Source organism: Podarcis raffonei, chromosome 1, assembly GCF_027172205.1.
Source record: "Podarcis raffonei isolate rPodRaf1 chromosome 1, rPodRaf1.pri, whole genome shotgun sequence".
In the NCBI taxonomy this organism is placed as follows: Eukaryota; Metazoa; Chordata; class Lepidosauria; order Squamata; family Lacertidae; genus Podarcis; species Podarcis raffonei.
In genome coordinates, this window is record NC_070602.1 from 138418465 (window position 1) to 138437352 (window position 18888).

An 18888-nucleotide genomic window follows, 5' to 3' on the forward strand; every position below is an offset into this window, starting at 1 on the left:
GAACACTATGGCCTCCTTGCAATATTTTTCTATTTTTACTAACAATCTCATTTGCTGTTATTGCCAGGTAGCACTGGTAATTCAACAACAACAGGATTTCAGTGGTCTCAAAATCAAACTGTTCTATGAATACTGATGTTGAAATGCATACACTTAGACCCTGCTCACCTCTAGAAATGTCACACATTTTTCTCAGAGCAGAAATGTCACACATTTTTTTCAGAGCAGAGGACTACCAGAGGGCAGAGGCACTGGGTTCTGTGTGACTTCACACATGTGAAGTCACACACATCGGGAGGAGGCCATGAGGCTCAGGGAGGCCTGTCGCCAGGCGGTAGGCCCAACGAGGCCTTCTGCCGCCACGGAGAGGCCCAGAGGGCCCAGCCCCTCAAGACAGTGGGGGCTCATCCCCATAGAGTTGGCGCCTGTGCCAGAGGGTGTGGCTGCTTTTCTCACCCACACTCACCCAAACCCAGTGCTGCTCTTATCTCTTCCCCTGCATAAAGAAAAGCAACTGGGAAGGAGGGGGAGATGCTATTGGTAAAATAAAAATTTTTAAAAATGGAAGAAAAATCCCCATAGCTTTTCATCACAACTAGATTAGGCCTTGGATATTCCTATCATATATTACAGTGATGGAATAATTAACTGAAAAATATGTTATTGAACAAACTGACCAACAGCAAAACTGCAGTTGTTTTAGGTAGGATAGAAAGGATAAAATTTCTGTATTTTCGTTTCTGTTATATTAGTGAATGTTTGCCATGCAAATCTTATGCCACATAACACGGGGGCGGGGGCGGGGGGGGGAATGGGACTCTGACTGATACTCAGTACCTGGCTTACTCAACCTTTGGCCCCCCAGGCGCTGTTTGACTACAACTCCCACCATCCCTATGTTATGTTGGACTACAACTCCCATCATCCCTAGCCAACAGGACCAGTAGTCAGAGATGATGGGAAGTGTAGTCCAACATAACATAGGGATGGTGGGAGTTGTAGTTGGACAACAGCTGGGGACCAAAGGTTGAGAAAAGCTGTACTACACTGTTGAATACTTAGAACCACTATGCAGGAAATGCATATCTACTACATGTCGTAGTGAATGCTGTTAACCTTTGGAGGAAGATTTGGTGGCATGGGGCAGACACACAAGGGCCATGGCTTCCCTAATGGGTGCTCACTGCATTTACAGGTGCTCATCTTCACTTCAGTTCATTGCACTGCTCATATAACGTAATGATGAAGTAGTCTTTGTTTATCAGATGATTGCTGCTTAGTTCCTAGAAGCCTAATGACTGCCCTTCCAGCTATGGCCCTGAGAGAATCAAGAAGGGAGAGGAGGGGAGGTCTGAGCTAAGTAAAGTCTCTCCTCACCTTGCCTAACACTCAACAGTAGTGCCAGATGTGCCCATCAAAAGGACATTCTGTCACAACTGTCACATCATGGGCCATACATGAGAGTGGGCTCTAGCACATCACCATAGGACCGTCAAGCCAAGCTTCAGGTTTGTCTCGCCTCTGTCCATGACAGTTTAGCCAGTTAGTTCAACTCAATTGATGAAATTAAGCTCCAATCCCCAAATTAGATCTCATCACCTTTTAGGGTTTCTAGGCCCAGGTCCTGAGAGGACCACTCTGCACACAGCTGATATTATCCATGGGCATTCTGTGAGCTTCCTCCCAGTTTAGATTTATGTACAGGTGTCCCTCTACTTATGCAGGGGTTGCGTTCTGGGCCCCTGCACACATAAGCAAAAATCGCATAAGTGGGGAGCACCCTCTAAATGTCAATTTCCCCCCTGCTTTCCAGCTCTCTCGCCACACAACTCTCTCTTCTACTAGAATTGAAGTTCTGGGACCAGCTGGAGGATGCACAGAAAAGTAGCTACTGCTCAAACGATTTTTCCACCAAAAGGAAACCAAAGCCAGGTAAGTGCCAAAGCCCTGAACCCTCTCTCCACTTGGGGAAACATGGAATGTGCCAAAATCTCTATGTGCTAACTATTTAAGTCTGAAGACTGCTAGAAGAAATCAGTGTCACTGTAGTTAGTAGGTTAAGAAACAGAGAGTGATAAGAATTGGGTGGGGGGCAGAGTACCAGAATTAGCAAAGCTGGTATATCTGCACACTTCCTTGTTATCCTCCTTTCCCTTTCTTAGCATATGCAACTACAGAGAGCCACTAATTTCTTCAGCCCTTTTCCATGAAGTTTGAAATACGCAGGAAGGCATCTTCACACACAAAAGAGACACCATAGAGCTACAGTCCTTCTCCACACCTCCATTGTCGCGGCCTTCTCTAAACAGTAGTTCTTCCGAGGGACAATTTATACAAATGAAAGTGTATCTATAAATATTTTTTCCTGAAACTGTCACTAGGAAACTAATAATTCCATTGTGTCTCTAGAAAGTCTAATAGAACATGAAGACACAACAGGCATTTGCAGAGAGGCAATTCTCTACACACAGCTATCATAATCATAATCAAATTATGCCATGCATTGCAGCACTTGGGGAGAAAAGAATTAGATGTATTCAGGAGGGATGTCAAATTCTAGATGCCCACACCTCTCTGACTTAGATATCCCACTTTGTTCTCTATGTTCACTCATAAAGAAGCAGTCATGCAGCTAGACCTACCTAGTCCCATTAAATATCTCCAATTTTACTCCATTAAATACCTCCAATTTTACTCCATGTAGACAGTAACTTGAGCAATGTTTGCAATGTGAGGGTGAAGATAAAGACCCCTCTACATATCCTCCTGCTTTAAACTTCAAACTATGTCTATGTAAAGAGAGAAGACAACACCTGGCTCCATTAATTACATATTTTAACTAGGATTCTAACCCAAATATTTATACTAGCGTTCCTCCATAGCTTTTTACTAATCTGTTCTTAAAAGGTAAAGGTAAAGGGACCCCTGACCATTAGGTCCAGTCGTGACCGACTCTGGGGTTGCGGTGCTCATCTCACTTTATTGGCCGAGGGAGCCGGCATACAGCTTCCAGGTCATGTGGCCAGCATGACTAAGCCGTTTCTGGCAAACCAGAGCAGCGCACGGAAATGCCGTTTACCTTCCCGCTGGAGCGCTACCTATTTATCTACTTGCACTTTGACGTGCTTTCGAACTGCTAGGTGGGCAGGAGCAGGGACCGAGCAACTGGAGCTCACCCCGTCATGGGGATTCGAACCGCCACCTTCTGATCGGCAAGTTCTAGGCTCTGTGGTTTAACCCACAGCGCCACCCGCGTCCCTGTTCTTAGAACATTCCAATTGTAGAACAAAGCCAACAAACTTACAAAAAGCTCTAATGGATTACATGCTTTTTGGAAAACAGTAGTGCGAGCTCACACACGAATATGATGTTTGGAGAGGATATTGTACTGAACATCAGTGTAAACTGCACTCTGTATTGGCATGAGGTCTTGTCATGTTCTGCATATTCATTTTGATTTTAAAAACTTCCTGCCTTCATAAAGAATATGTACTATTGTAACAATGCATTATACGATGTCCTGTTTTCCATGTTTTTAATGCAATGAACACATGAACATTTGATATCTAGTTTACACTAACCTAATTTCCATTTAGTTTTGGTTCTGGTGTGTAAATATTAAGGGAATGGAGATGAATACTATCTTATATCTGGAAGGCTATCTCATCCACATAATTTATAGCATTAAGGTTCCACTTATAGTTTTTAAAATGACATTGTCTCAGTTAAGAACTAGTAGTTTCTGCAGATCTGTCATAAGTTTGTCACAGTTGTGGCTTCTAAGGGAGCACCTGTAATGATCTGGTCGGTGTACACTTTTGGACGCAACAGAGGAAACTGACTAAAAATCTCAGCAGGTTCCCTTCAGGATCAGGATCTTTGTATGTAATTAATTAAATACTTATTTGCCCACTTTCACTATATATGGACTACATACATAAAACATGACCAGTGTTTTTGAAAGGAGGACCATCAAAACAACCTGGCAAACAGTCATCCAAAAGCTAACAGAGTTTAATCAATTTTATTCATGGTGGGTCAATTCAATTCAAGGAGAACCACATCCAGAAGCAGCGCTGGACATAAAAAGTTGCCTTCTGTTGAGTAAGGTCATTGGTCTATCTAAACCATTACTGTCCACTCCAGCGGTGGGGAATCTAAGATCCTCCAGATATTGTTGAACTGCATCTCCCACCATCCCTGGCCATTGCCATGCAAGATGGGGCTGATGGAAGCTGGTTCCCCATCCCTGATGTACTCTGACTGGCAGCAGCTCTCCAAGTTCTCAGGCACAAAAATGGTATTTCCAGGCCATGTGAAATTATTGTAAATGTCGATGCCAGAACAGAACATCAGACCTTCTTCATGCAACTAATGTGTAATACCATCAGAGATGGGTGAATCTTTCTCTTTTTCTCACTTTTCCAGTAACAAGTTCATCTTATTTCCATGGCAGTTTGTGGATTTCCCCCCACTAAAGTCCACATCAAACTGCACCAGCACATTAGTGCAAATTTCTCCAAGCACACACACATTTCTATGCAATTTCCCCTAATATAATACTTTTTATGCTATATGCATTTTTATGCACACTTTACCCTGGCATACGTATTTCTGTACCGACTACATGGCTTTTATTGTGAAATTAAGAGAAGTGTGAATCTTGGAAGTTGGCTGTGTTCACATATTTTTTTTGGAAAGTACAAATTAAGGAAAATCACCTTTAAATGTGGTCTAAACTCCAAAGCCTAGGGCTTGCCAATCAGAAGGTTGGCAGTTTGAATCCCTGCGATGGGGTGAGCTCCCATTGCTTGGTCCCAGCTCCTGCCTACCTAGCAGTTTGAAAGCATGCCAAAAAGTGCAAGTAGATAAATCGGTACCGCTCCGGCAGGAAGGTAAATGGCATTTCCATGCACTGCTCTGGTTCGCCAGAAGCGGCTTAGTCATGCTGGCCACATGACCCAGAAGCTGTGCGCTGGCTCCCTCAGCCAGTAAAGTGAGATGAGCGCTGCAACCCCAGAGTTGTTCGCGACTGGACTTAACTGTCAGGGGTCCTTTACCTTTACCTTTGAATGCAAAGAGAACCAAATTTGACTTTCATCTCTAACTACCACAGATATATGGTCCATGGCACACAGAGCCAATAAGAGTTCAGGTGCATGCCTGTATCTGCATTGTAATGCTCATCCAGACCCCTCTGAACCTGCTGGAAGTAATATTTGGGTGCAGATGGAAAGGTGAGTCCCACTATCTGTTGAACATGACTAGCTGCACTGAATTAAAGTCTTATTCTCCTTGTTCTGTGGATCCAATTCCTTTTTGCTGCTGCTACCACTACATGACATGTTACATCTTGGCACAGATAGATAGAGAGGGAAAGGGAGGTAAGTGTGGAATACAATTGGGTGGAAAGGGAATGAAAGAGGAAAATAAAAAAGAATTAAGTGTTCCTAAAGCAGAGATTCTTACAAGCGGGGGTTCTTGTAGTAAAGGGAGTCTCCTTACTGTCATCTAAAAAGTCTTCTTCCTCATCCTCCTTTCTCAGTCTTCGCTTGGTCTCCTCATCATAAATGAGGCCCAGCAGATTGGCTGGGCTCTCACTCTCACTATGGCAGAGTTCGTTGAGACGGATGCCAATTGCCTGCCAAGAGAAACAAAAGAAGGAAAATAATGAAGTGTTACAAAGGTAACTTAGGGTAGCAAAGCTTCACCAGAGAGCTGGAGGTTTCAAATAAAGAACATGGCCGGTGTGCTTGAAAGAGTTAAAGACTGAGATTAGGGGTGTTTGCAAATTTATCAGGTGGGATTTATCAGGTGGGACTGTTCTGCGGCTTGTTCAAGGTAAAGAGGGGATCTGTAAGAGGCTGCATGAGTTGAAACAGAGAACTGTAAAGCACTTAGAGGGGCCTCAGTGACCCTGGCATCAAAACATTGCAGACAACCATCTACTAAAAGAAAAACTATGTCTCTAAGCTTACGACATAGGGAAAACACCAGGGTGCTGAGGGGAGGTGGAGCAGCTTTGCTCAAGTCTCTACCCTGAGGAAAACAATGTGAGAAGGAGGAGATTTTCAGAGCTGAGCATACCTCTCTAAGCTTAAGGAAGATATCAAGAGGTGAGAGGGCAGAGAGGGGAGCTCTGTTATGCCTGAAAGGTTAAGCTTGCAGTAAGAGAATGTTTTACACAGAAAGCAAAACTCTTTTAGTTCTTCTCAAACTAAAATCAAGTTTCTCCTTTACTTATTTATCTACAATTTGGCAGGTTTCTTACCCAGGGGCATCTCTCTCATGCCTGCAATTTTCAGACCAATTTGCCCACAAAACACTTAGGGAGATTCAGTGGTCCCCCCTGCTTTTTAAACAAAATTAAGCTTCAAACAGTGCCTAGCACCTGGGCTGATTTGCCCATAAATTGGCAAGCTTTATCCACTCTGGAAGGGCTGGTATGACTCCAAATTCCATCCAGTTCTGTCAAAAGGGAAAGACTTAGCCTCTAAAATATTTGGTCTGAACCAAATCTGGTGGCCAGGGCACGCCTCTAATTTAAATGATCCAAAGGGTTCAAACTCCATTAGTTTCCATTTTTTAACATGTTTCTGTTTATATTGAACTGGTTCAAAATTTGAAAAGAAATAAGTTTTATTATCATAAAACTTAACATTTATACAGTACTTTAAAATGCTCCAAGTACTTCAACATATCTTTCAATAATCCTTACGAGAGTCCCATAAGGCAGATCAGCATCATTACCCACATATTGAAGACTGAGGAACAAGCCCAGCATAGAGTGATTTGCCTTAAGGCAGAAGCAACAGTCAAACCAGGAACTCTTTTTTATTTATTAGATTTCTACCTCCCTCTGCAGCACACAGAAATCCCAGAATGGATCATATAACAAATTCAAATCATATTCTATGTAATCATTATATCACATAAAACAAAGTCTTATACAAATTTTCGTGAGGACTTTTAAAAAACTGCAAACTGATGCAGAAACACAGCAAGCTGAAAAATGAGAAACTAAAATGAAAAATGAGAAGCTAAAATGAAAAGAACTGAATAAAGTCAAATGCAACTGTACTAAGAAGAAAAAGCTGGAATCTTCCTCTCCAGGTAAGCTTTATATGTGCAGGTGTTTTAAAAAAAGAAATTAATAAGGAAGATGGAGTTCAACTGTGCAATCCCTTTAGTCCTTCTCACCCAACTTAAACTTAAAAGTACATGTAACTGAACTGAATGAATATTCTCTCCCCACGCTGCATCCTTATCTCAGCTTCCCCCCCTTCCTTCATTGGCCATTTCTATCATTAGGCAGAATCAGGAGACTGTCTCAGGCTGTAGATGAAGAAAGGAGTGGTGACAGGTCCCCCACCCAGTCATTCCCAATGACAGCTCTCAGCTCACCATTACCATCCTCACCAGCTGAAACCAGTGACACTTGTTGGGCTGGGCTGGCTGGCCCTCTCTCTCGTTTACTTGCCTTCTCCCAAAGCATCTCATAAAACACCACTGAGAAAGACCTTTGAAAGGCAACGTGGCAGCCATCCAGGTCACATGCACCAGAAGGCATTGCACATGGTACTGCTCTGCTCATGTGACGCAGGCTGGTGGAGGATAACTTCTGAAGGTGGCTACTCTGACTTCCAGGTTTCTAGCATGTACCTGTTTCCTGTTTCCAGATTGGTCTAGAAAGCAATATGGAATGTTCAGAACTAAACACAAATGTTTCTGAATAATGTTGATTACGAGAGAGAGAGAGAGAGAGAAAGGTTGAACTTACATCTCCCCATTGATAGAAGAGCTTGGCCGCATTCCACTGTAACTTCTGGTTACGTTTGTTCCCCACTATTGGGGAGCGCCCACGGGAAAGACCCTTTTTAGTGATGTTCACATGGTGTCCCTTCATCCACTCTGGCCAGTTGCCACGGTTGCAGCGGTGAACGAAGCGAGCACATTCCAGGAAAAGGGCTGCTCTTGCTACCACTGGTGCCTCCTAGAATGTGTTGTGAAAATGTCATTAACAGTTTTTAAAAACCCAAACATTTCTAAAAAAATGTGGTACCAATTTATATACTCAAACTGACAGGATTTAGATTTCATAATTCAGCTACAAGGTAGTTTCTTGAGTCAAATATGATAGATCGCTCATGTGGTCATGCCAATTCATTAGATGACAAGGGTAGAAGTAGCCTATAATATCAATTTGGTGATGGCTTCAACCAAACAAGCAATGCCATAGTTACAGTTTCTCTTCAGTTATTTAGAGAAAAATTGTTAAGTGCTATTATTAAATATACTGATTTTGCTTTCTTAGGAGCAAGTATCCACTGAATTGAATTGCAACACCCACAGCCAGGTTGCTGATATTCCCAATGAAAGTTCTGAAGACAAGACTGCTTTTTTATATTCCTACTAAAAACCTTTAAATCGCATGCCCCTGATCTTCAGGCAGTGCCGTTTCCATGATTCTAGAGCAGGTAGTCATCACTCTTTTTTGACCAGTGGGTATATTTTAAATCTGAGAGTGCTGGGGGTGCCAGTCTCAAAATGGCTGCCATCAGGTTTGCCAACGTGAATAAAATATTGGGGATGGGGATAGGAAACAATACCCCACATAATCAATCACATGATGTGGTGCACACACACCATTTGAATGGCAATGTCCATCAACTTTTGAGATGCAGCCCCCTCAAATACTTTATTGGTGGGGTGAAGGGACCTCGGCCCCTAGGAGTTGGTTCCTATGGCTGCAATAGAAGGTGTGTGCCACAACACAAAGTGGCTGCAATGGGAAGCATGGCATAACACAATATAAGAGAGACAACCATCCCTGACAACCTTATGCTTACTATGGGAAACCAGCTATTTGCTGCTGGTCCTTATTGTGGAGATCACACACAGAGAAAGAGATACTGTCGCTTCTAATAAAAACAGGTAGCATTCCTCAGGAGTAGGAAAAATATACACCACTCTCATTGCACAGAAATCACTTAGAAGGTACCTGCACATTTTGCCCCATAAGTTACTTTCTAGAAGGGCTACAACAGTTGTATAACTGTTGCAAGGATTTTAAAAGGTACCAGTGACCAATTCAGATAGTCCAAGAACTGACAGACGCAGCAATTGGAGAAAAGGAAAGTGAGGTTTATTGCTGAGCAATAATTGACCCAGTGGAATCTTTTCCAAAAGACTGGGCCCTGAGCCCTATCGCCCAGGGGCTTTTATACCTGAGTACATACATCACAGATCATGACATACAAGGATACAATTGTGAACGGCAGCAAAATAAGCTAATGAGCACATACAAGCCTTGCTCCTGACCGTACAAAGAGTTCTCTCCCAACTTCTGCTTTTTAGTTTGAACACCAGTCCGACCTATCCCCCAGATTTATAGCAAGGAATAGAAACTTAGGGTAAAGAGGAACTTCGGCTGTTGAGCTCCTACGGACCATCTGCTATAAGGGACGTTCTGCGGTTTCCTGTTTCACTGCTCAGACCTTGTCTGGACAAGGGGGGAAATGTGCCAGCACATCAGATTTATCGCTTCCCCCTTTCTTGTTCAGTGAGATAGGGAGAGAACAAGGAGATACTGGGACAAAGTTCATTTCGGATTTCTCAGATCTAAGCAATTTGCTATTAGGCTAAGCAGAAGCTTTCACGATTCAAACATGGATTATAAAATCACTGTAGAAATATCTGGTTATATGAATATATTGGTAACTGATAACTGATTGTATGGATAACTGATTATATGAAAAGCATAAGGGTAAAATTCCTCCAGGTCCTGCTTCACAACAACGATGAAAGTCATAGTCCATGATACCTGCCTAGGGCTACCACTGGAAGCCTTGATGGGTGTCCAGGCACCCAAAGGCATCAGACTGAAAATTCCTGGTCTAGAGCCTCCAGGAATAAAAGGTGCAAAGACTTTTTCATCTAGGTTGACCTGAATGCTGCAGACATTTGGATCCAATATAGTAAGCAATTCAGACTGGAGCAGTTCCTAGCTCATAAAACATTAGGCCAGTTCACCTTGGTTTGGCACTATAAGAACAAGCCATGTGCTCACATTCCCCCCTTCTTTTGATGTTCCCCGTCTCAATTCAATTAGCAACTTCCTGATTTACGGCAAACCATAGTTACTGGTGTCACAATCGCAAGTACATTTTGAAATAATACTCACCTTGTTTATCGTTCCTCTTATCTCTTCTTGTGATGCACATTTTAATTCAATTTTGTGCTAACTGCTGGATTGCGTTCTTCAAATATGACAGGACACTTTGCAATAAGATCTATGGGTTGTACTAAACTAAGTTTTACTCAGAGTAGACCCAGTGAAATTAATGTTACTAACATAGTCATACCCATTAATTTCAGTGGTTCTACTTGAAACTTACTTGACTACTGCCCTATGGTTTGTGGCAAATCCACAACACGAGTAATAATAACCTCTCCACAACCTCTCCAGCTGAACCTCTCACTTGCAAAGGCTACATATTTAATTTCTTAATATGATACATCCCCAAAGTCCATTAATTAAAAAGTTAGAGAGACCATTCCACAGGTATTGGCTCCATCAGCCCTTGATTCTGCTGCAAATCCATATTTGATGAAACAGCTATGGCCCAGAAGAGATTATGTCACGGTGCATTTATTAGTTCTTAAGGTGCGACAAGATCTTCTTGTGTGTTTTTTAAACACACACTTGTTGGTCTGATTATAAAACGTGTGTGTGTGTGTGTGTGTGTGTGTGTGTATCTGGGAGGGAGCCTGGTTCTATTAAAATGTTACTATGTTGATTCTGATGACCCTGGGGTTACATCTACTTCCTCCAATGCAGACAAGAACTTGCATGCTGGGGGTCTCTCTACAGACAACCATGCCTATCACGCAGTTAGAGGAAAATCACTCAACATCAAGGGCGGGGCTAAAAGTGCAGCCCCACTAACTCCAGATTCATACACACGTGAGTAGCACATGAATGGGGTTCTGGTTGTCTTCTAGCACCTATGTAGGGTTACTTCCCCGGCCCACAGAACCTTACCATGCAGCTGTGGGTAAAAATGAATATATTCCTTCTTTGAAATTATCCTGTCTTTCTGTCCCAATATGAGACACTCAAGGCAATTCACAATGAGATCCAATGCAAAATGCAAAACAACAATCCACAAAAAACAACCCAACAGAATTCAGTAAGACATAAAAAATGTTAATAAAAATGAAAAACAAAAACCAGCATATAACACCAATCAAATAATAAGAGAGAACAAGAGCATTGGGTGGAGGAGGGCAAGAGAACAAACTTTAAGTATCTAACAGACCAAATGCCTGTCTGGACAAAAACGTTTTCAGCTGGGAATGGAAAGTCTGAATGCTATAGTGGAAGCCAAATGAATATTCCAGGGCAGGGCATTCCTTCATGGCAAAAGGTGCCTTAGGAGACATTCCCACCAAACCAGCCTCAAATGCAAACAGGTCCTGAAGCAAGTCCATATTCTACTTTGTTCTATTCATTATATATACATATTGTATTTTTATGCTGTGAAACGGCCTGAGACCTACGGATGAAGGATAGAATACAAATTTACTAAGTAAATAGCAACAACAACAATAAGACTGCCATTAGGCTCGCCTGGTCAGATTCTGAGTGTTCATGTGCCAAGCAGTTTGCTGTTGCTTAGTGGGAGAGGGGGGCATGGAACAGAAGAGAGGGGCATGGAACAGAAGAGTACATTTAGAAGACAACCTTGAGTTCAAAACTGAGAAAAACTACTGTAGAGCATGACGGATGAGGGAACCTGTGGTCTTCCAAATGTTGTTGGACTACAAAACCCATCATCCTTGAGCATGGTCATGCAAGCTTGGGCTGAGAAGTCCAACAACATATGGATGGCCATGGGTTCCCCAAGTTCTAAATCAGGTTTTCCCAGCCACTGGACAAAGTGTTTTAATAAATGTGGTTGGAACTGGTCCAGCACCTTCATGTGCAAATAGCACATTTGAGGGGTGTTTTGGGGTGGCATAATGCAGGGAGCATCTACTCCCATGTCGTGCCCCTGATCAGAATTCCCATGGTTCATTTTCCTAAAGAAATAGGTATGTGCAGTTCTAAGCATGCCAAGTTAAACATGCTTTAAACTGTAAGCTATGGTTTGTCCCTGGTCTGCTCAAAAGGAGTTCATTGCCTGGCAACAAGGCCCTTAGTTCTTGATTGCATAATTAATTCCTGCAGGATCTTATGCCTAAAGAGGTCTCTCAGTCAAAAGGACTTGTGATGCAAATTCCTGTTGACCCATCCTAACACGTAAAGCAAGTGTTATAAGCATTGTCCTCAGAGAAAATTAGCATGCTGAATGTCAAGGTATTATGAAAATACCCTGCAATAGCTTACCTTACACCCAGAGCAATCTGAAGAAGCAGCGAGAGAAAGATGAAGATGTGTGACAGAATGGGTAAGGATGGATTCACACCACAGAGAAACACACCACAAATGAGGAGAAATGAATCAGCCAGGAGATGCATAGCTGAAAAGAACCACAGGTTACCACTCCACTCACGGTCAACAACAGAAAGCAAAACATCGCCACAAAGTTCTAACAAGATGGGCACTTTCTTTGAAATTCTGCTTACAAAATGGCCTCCCCACTTCCTCCATTACAGTTCTTTCACTGCTTTTAAATATGGCAAGATAAAACAAAGGCAAAACTGAACTCCCAGTTAAACACTTTGGACACAGGTCATCCAGGACAGCATGAGACTCTTTATCTCAGGATCATGGATTCGAGCGCCACATTGGGCAAAATATTTCTGCACTGCAAGGGGTTGGACTAGATGACCCTTGTGGACCCTTCCAACTCTACCATTCTATGAGTCTAGGTGCAGGGCAGGCCTAGGCACTGTGGGAAGGAGGGACAGCAGAGATTGTAGGGCAGCGGCTGAAGAAGGAACAAAAAGGGTTTTCTTGTGTGAGTTTCTTGTGGCTGATTAGCTGCTTTCTCTGTGCAAAGGTCAGAGGGGGCAGGGCTTCTGTTGAGGTAGGGGATTAGCTGTGGGAGGAGCTTGTCAGAGCTTGTAGGGCAGCGGCTGAAGAAGGAACAAAAAGGGTTTTCTTGTGTGAGTTTCTTGTGGCTGATTAGCTGCTTTCTCTGTGCAAAGGTCAGAGGGGGCAGGGCTTCTGTTGAGGTAGGTGATTAGCTGTGGGAGGAGCTTGTCAGAGATTGTAGGGCAGCGGCGCGCGCCTAGCGGCGTGCGCAGTTTGATCCATCTTTTAGATTTAGGGGAGCTAGTCTCAAACGTTTGTGGGGGGAGATATAGGTTTATTTGGGGGGATTTATTTGTCCTGTCTTCACGCTTTTTATGATGGAGGACCGCTGTAGTCACCCCCAACGACACCTTCTCAAGATGGAGGATGAGGGAACAGCTGCAGTCGCCTGTGGTTCCTGCGCAATGTTTGCCATCTTGCCAAAGGTTGCAGGCAGCTTTACCTGCAGCAATTGCATGTTGATTGCCCTCTTAAAAGACAAAGTCCAGCAACTGGAGGAACGTGTAGCTACGCTCCAAAGAATTAGAGAGCTGGAGCTCTTCTTGGAAGCAACAGAGCACACCGTCTCCACCAAGGAGGAGACAGGGGACTCCCCTGAGAAGGAGGCTAGTTCACCAACACAGGAGCCAGATATATGGAGAAACGTGACTCAAAGAAGTAGGAGGCCCAGGGTTCGCTCTGATTGTTTAGAAATATGCAATCGCTTTGAGGTCCTTTCCCCTAGCATGGAAGACGAAGAGCAGACTCCATTTGAGGATCTCTCCCTCATTACAGTCGATCAGGAATATGAAGACGAGCAGCAAAGGCAGTCCTCAGGGAATGTGCAGGCGACCTTGGAACGGACAGCTCACGGAAGAACCCCGACCAGACCTAAGAAGAGGCGTGTAGTGGTGATAGGGGATTCCATACTGAGGGGAACAGAAGCAGTGATCTGTGGGCCTGACAAGATGTCTCGGGAAGTGTGCTGTCTCCCCGGGGCTAAGATCCAAGATGTAACTGAACGACTGCAAGGAATCATAAAACCCACTGACAAATACCCCTTCCTCTTGGTTCATGTGGGAACCAATGACACTGCAAGCAATAGCCTCCAGAAGATCAAAAGAGATTACGAGGCTCTGGGCAGGAAATTGAAGCAATTAAATGCACAAATTGTCATCTCATCTGTCCTCCCAGTTGAACGACGTGGCCCAGGGAGAGAGGGAAAAATAGTGGAAGTGAACAACTGGCTTCGCAAATGGTGTAAACAGGAACGGTTTGGATTCTTAGATCACGGAATGCAGTTTCTTGAAGATGGACTTCTGGCAAGCGATGGGCTGCACCTCACAATGGTTGGGAGGAATGTTTTTGCAAAAAATCTCAGAAACCTCATCAGGAGGGCTTTAAACTGACTAATGTGGGGGAGGGAGACAGTGCTCCTGAAGGTAGGAGTCTATCAATTGATGAAGATGATCATCCAAATGTCATAGACCGAATGGAGCAAACAGCACGCAGACCTAGTGGTGGGAGGAAAAAATCCTTAAATAAGAGACACGGGGGAATGATTAATGGACTTCAATGTCTGTACACTAATGCGCAAAGTATGGGAAATAAACAAGATGAGCTTGACCTCTTGGTACAGCAAACTAAATATGACATAATAGGAATCACTGAAACCTGGTGGGATAAGTCCCACGATTGGAATGTAATAATGGAGGGATACAATCTATTTCAGAGAAACAGACCAGACAAGAAAGGAGGAGGAGTGGCGTTATATGTCAGGGATGTGTATACCTGTGAAGAGATCCAAGATTTAGAACCTCAAAGCCAAAGTGAGAGCATTTGGGTCAAAATTAAGGGAGAGAAGAATAACAGTGACCTCATTGTGGGAGTTTACTATAGATCCCCAAGCCAAACGGAGGACATAGATGATGCCTTCCTGGAACAGATGGCCAAGCATGCAAAAGGAAGGGAGATAGTAGTAATGGGGGACTTCAATTACCCGGATATTTGTTGGATGTCAAACTCAGCCAAGAGCATAAGGTCAAACAGATTCCTCACTGGCCTTGCAGACAACTTCATTGTCCAGAAAGTGGGAGAAGCAACAAGAGGAACAGCCATTTTAGATCTGGTCCTAACCAATGTTGATGACCTGGTTAGTGGGGTAGAAGTGGAAGGATCATTAGGCGCGAGTGATCATGCTCTTCTGAAGTTTACTATACAGCGGAAAGGAGCAGCCAAGCATACTAGGACTCAATTTCTCGACTTTAAGAAAGCCGACTTCATAAAACTTAGGGAAGTGCTTGGTGAGATCCCATGGACAGTAATACTAAAAGGAAAGGGAGTTCATGATGGCTGGGAGTTTGTTAAGAGGGAGATAGTAAAAGCACAACTTCAGGCAATACCAATGAGACGGAAACATGGAAGGTGCCTAAAGAAGCCAGGGTGGCTATCTAAAGAACTTTTAACTGAGTTAAGATTAAAAAAGGATGTGTACAAAAAATGGAAAAGGGGGGAAACCACCAAAGAGGAATTCAAACAAATAGCCAACACGTGTAGACACAAAGTCAGAAAAGCTAAAGCACAGAATGAACTCAGGCTTGCTAGAGAGGTTAAAAGCAACAAAAAAGGCTTTTATGGGTATGTTCGTAGCAAAAGGAAGAACAAAGAAACAGTGGGGTCACTCAGAGGAGAAGATGGTGAAATGCAAACAGGGGACACAGAAAGGGCTGAACTCCTCAATGCCTTCTTTGCCTCAGTCTTCTCCGATAAAGAAAACAATGCCCGACCTGAAGAATTTGGAGCAAATGATTCAGCAGAGGAAACACAGCCCAGAATAACTAAGGAGATAGTACAAGAATACTTGGCTAGTCTAGATGTATTCAAGTCTCCAGGGCCAGATGAACTGCATCCAAGAGTATTAAAAGAACTGGCAGATGTGATTTCAGAACCACTGGCAGTCATCTTTGAGAATTCCTGGAGAACAGGCGAAGTCCCGGCAGACTGGAGGAGGGCAAATGTTGTCCCTATTTTCAAAAAGGGGAAAAGAGAGGACCCAAATAATTACCGCCCAGTCAGTCTGACATCAATACCAGGGAAGATTCTGGAGCAGATCATTAAGCAAACAGTCTGTGAGCACCTAGAAAGGAATGCTGTGATCACCAATAGTCAGCATGGATTTCTGAAAAATAAGTCATGTCAGACTAACCTGATCTCGTTTTTTGACAGAATTACAAACCTGGTAGATGAAGGGAACGCAGTGGATGTAGCCTACCTTGATTTCAGCAAGGCATTTGACAAGGTGCCCCATGATATTCTTGTAAAGAAGCTGGTAAAATGCGGTCTTGACTATGCTACCACTCAGTGGATTTGTAACTGGCTGACTGACCGAACCCAAAGGGTGCTCATCAATGGTTCCTCTTCATCCTGGAGAAGAGTGACTAGTGGGGTGCCACAGGGTTCTGTCTTGGGCCCGGTCTTATTCAACATCTTTATCAACGACTTGGATGATGGACTCAAGGGCATCCTGATCAAATTTGCAGATGACACCAAACTGGGAGGGGTGGCTAACACCCCAGAGGACAGGATCACACTTCAAAACGACCTTGACAGATTAGAGAACTGGGCCAAAACAAACAAGATGAATTTTAACAGGGAGAAATGTAAAGTATTGCACTTGGGCAAAAAAAATGAGAGGCACAAATACAAGATGGGTGACACCTGGCTTGAGAGCACTACATGTGAAAAGGATCTAGGAGTCTTGGTTGACCACAAACTTGACATGAGCCAACAGTGTGACGCGGCAGCTAAAAAAGCCAATGCAATTCTGGGCTGCATCAATAGGAGTATAGCATCTAGATCAAGGGAAGTAATAGTGCCACTGTATTCTGCTCTGGTCAGACCTCACCTGGAGTACTGTGTCCAGTTCTGGGCACCACAGTTCAAGAAGGACATTGACAAACTGGAATGTGTCCAGAGGAGGGCAACCAAAATGGTCAAAGGCCTGGAAACGATGCCTTATGAGGAACGGCTAAGGGAGCTGGGCATGTTTAGCCTGGAGAAGAGGAGGTTAAGGGGTGATATGATAGCCATGTTCAAATATATAAAAGGATGTCACATAGAGGAGGGAGAAAGGTTGTTTTCTGCTGCTCCAGAGAAGCGGACACGGAGCAATGGATCCAAACTACAAGAAAGAAGATTCCACCTAAACATTAGGAAGAACTTCCTGACAGTAAGAGCTGTTCGACAGTGGAATTTGCTGCCAAGGAGTGTGGTGGAGTCTCCTTCTTTGGAGGTCTTTAAGCAGAGGCTTGACAACCATATGTCAGGAGTGCTCTGATGGTGTTTCCTGCTTGGCAGGGGGTTGGACTCGATGGCCCTTGTGGTCTCTTCCAACTCTATGATTCTATGATTCTATGATTCAGTTTACTCAGCCCTAGAGGTTAAGGAGAGGGAAGCAGCCCATAAGATGAAAACTGAGGTTGAATTTGAAGAATGTGCTTGAAGGTGTCTATACAAACTTATTTCCCTGTATCTTTTTGGCGTGCCCATGTGCAATTTGCAGCAATTGCCGGAGAAGAAGCAGTGTTCTGAACAGTTACCTGCCACTTGCCCAGGCCCAGAGAGGGTGCTTGTAATTTGAAACTCTTAATACTTGCAATTTGAGAAACAGGGATGTTTGCCTACCCATGCAACATGCTTACTTGAGAACTACAAATCTCATCATCCCTTAGTCCCTTGCTGGTATTGTCTACCAGCAATGACACAGAATCCATTGGATAGACGGGATAGTGGGAGCCTGTACAGTTCACAAGTTTCCTAAAAAGGCATGAGCCAGGCTCCAGACAAAATGGGGATGGGGATGGGTGCATAAGTGCTAGTTGTCATTTGTGTATGCATGCAATATACTGGCTGTAAACCAAGCCACAATAATACCTATGGAGCTTAAACAAAGAGACCTTAAGAAGCTATCAATCAATTTTCAAAACAGACAAGACCTTTTATTTGGCAAGGGGAGCGGGGGTGGTATGTGACCTGTTTGTACCTGGTCCAAACAAATAGTGCTTGGGCTCTGGGGCAGGGAGGCTATTTGGATGGATGAAAGTCATTTTACTGATTCTGCAGCCCCTCTCGCCTCACTCCCCACTTTATATATGGAAGAAGATATGTAGCTTTGAAGTTGTGATGGTATGTAGGCCCTTAGAAATGAGGCTCTGCAAAGACTGAAAAAAGGATTCCAGGAACAGAGCCCCCCACTTTAAATGTTTTAATTGATTTTTTAAAATACTGTATGCTGAGAAATAATACTGGTTGAAGTGAGCAAAGAAGCGCCAGACAAAAATATAAATAAAAAACGCCCAGACCTTTGCCTACAAAGTGCAGAGCAAAAGGTAAGTGTGGATAAGCCCTGAATCTAGCTGCTGTCTAATAACTGATGCATGTAGAAAGCTGCCCAGCTGAACTGACATGATAATGCTAATGAATTGTAAACGTGTGTGCATGTGCAGAAATACATGCCATGCAATACAAGGGATTTTAAATACCAAAGCAGTGATTTGAATCACAATCGCTGTAAAACCAACCAAAGGCACAGAGGGTGAATGAGATGCAAGGAAAGCAAGAAGAACAAAGTAGCTGAAGCAACTGCAAGATTGAAAAATCATCATCTATGCTGGGCTTGGATCATCTAGGCCTTGGATCCACAAATCACCATTCGATGAATAAGTCATATACCAGAAAGCTTTGAAGACTCCCCTACCCTTCTGCCCCCCACAGTGAATTACTTGAGACTCACAGCTATGGCTTGCTTCAATTATTTATAGCATCAGCTGAACATCTCTGTGGAGTTAAAGTAGTTGGAGCCATATATA

At 43.5% G+C, this 18888-nt stretch overlaps 1 protein-coding gene across 12 annotated transcripts in view; it reads right to left on the reverse strand.

The window, feature by feature from the left end:
- The window catches only part of UNC80 (unc-80 homolog, NALCN channel complex subunit), a 150010-nt gene that overhangs the window by 71949 nt on the left and 59173 nt on the right, over positions 1 to 18888 (reverse strand). For 7 of the 12 annotated variants that reach the window (XM_053364987.1, XM_053365013.1, XM_053364950.1 and 4 more), the window contains exons 23-24: positions 7781 to 7993; positions 5470 to 5641 (exon numbers count right to left, since the gene is read on the reverse strand). In XM_053364987.1, the coding sequence (XP_053220962.1) occupies positions 5470 to 5641; positions 7781 to 7993 (385 nt within the window). The remainder of the gene's footprint in view (positions 1 to 5469; positions 5642 to 7780; positions 7994 to 18888) is intronic. The other 5 variants (XM_053365028.1, XM_053365017.1, XM_053365004.1 and 2 more) reach the window with 1 other exon arrangement.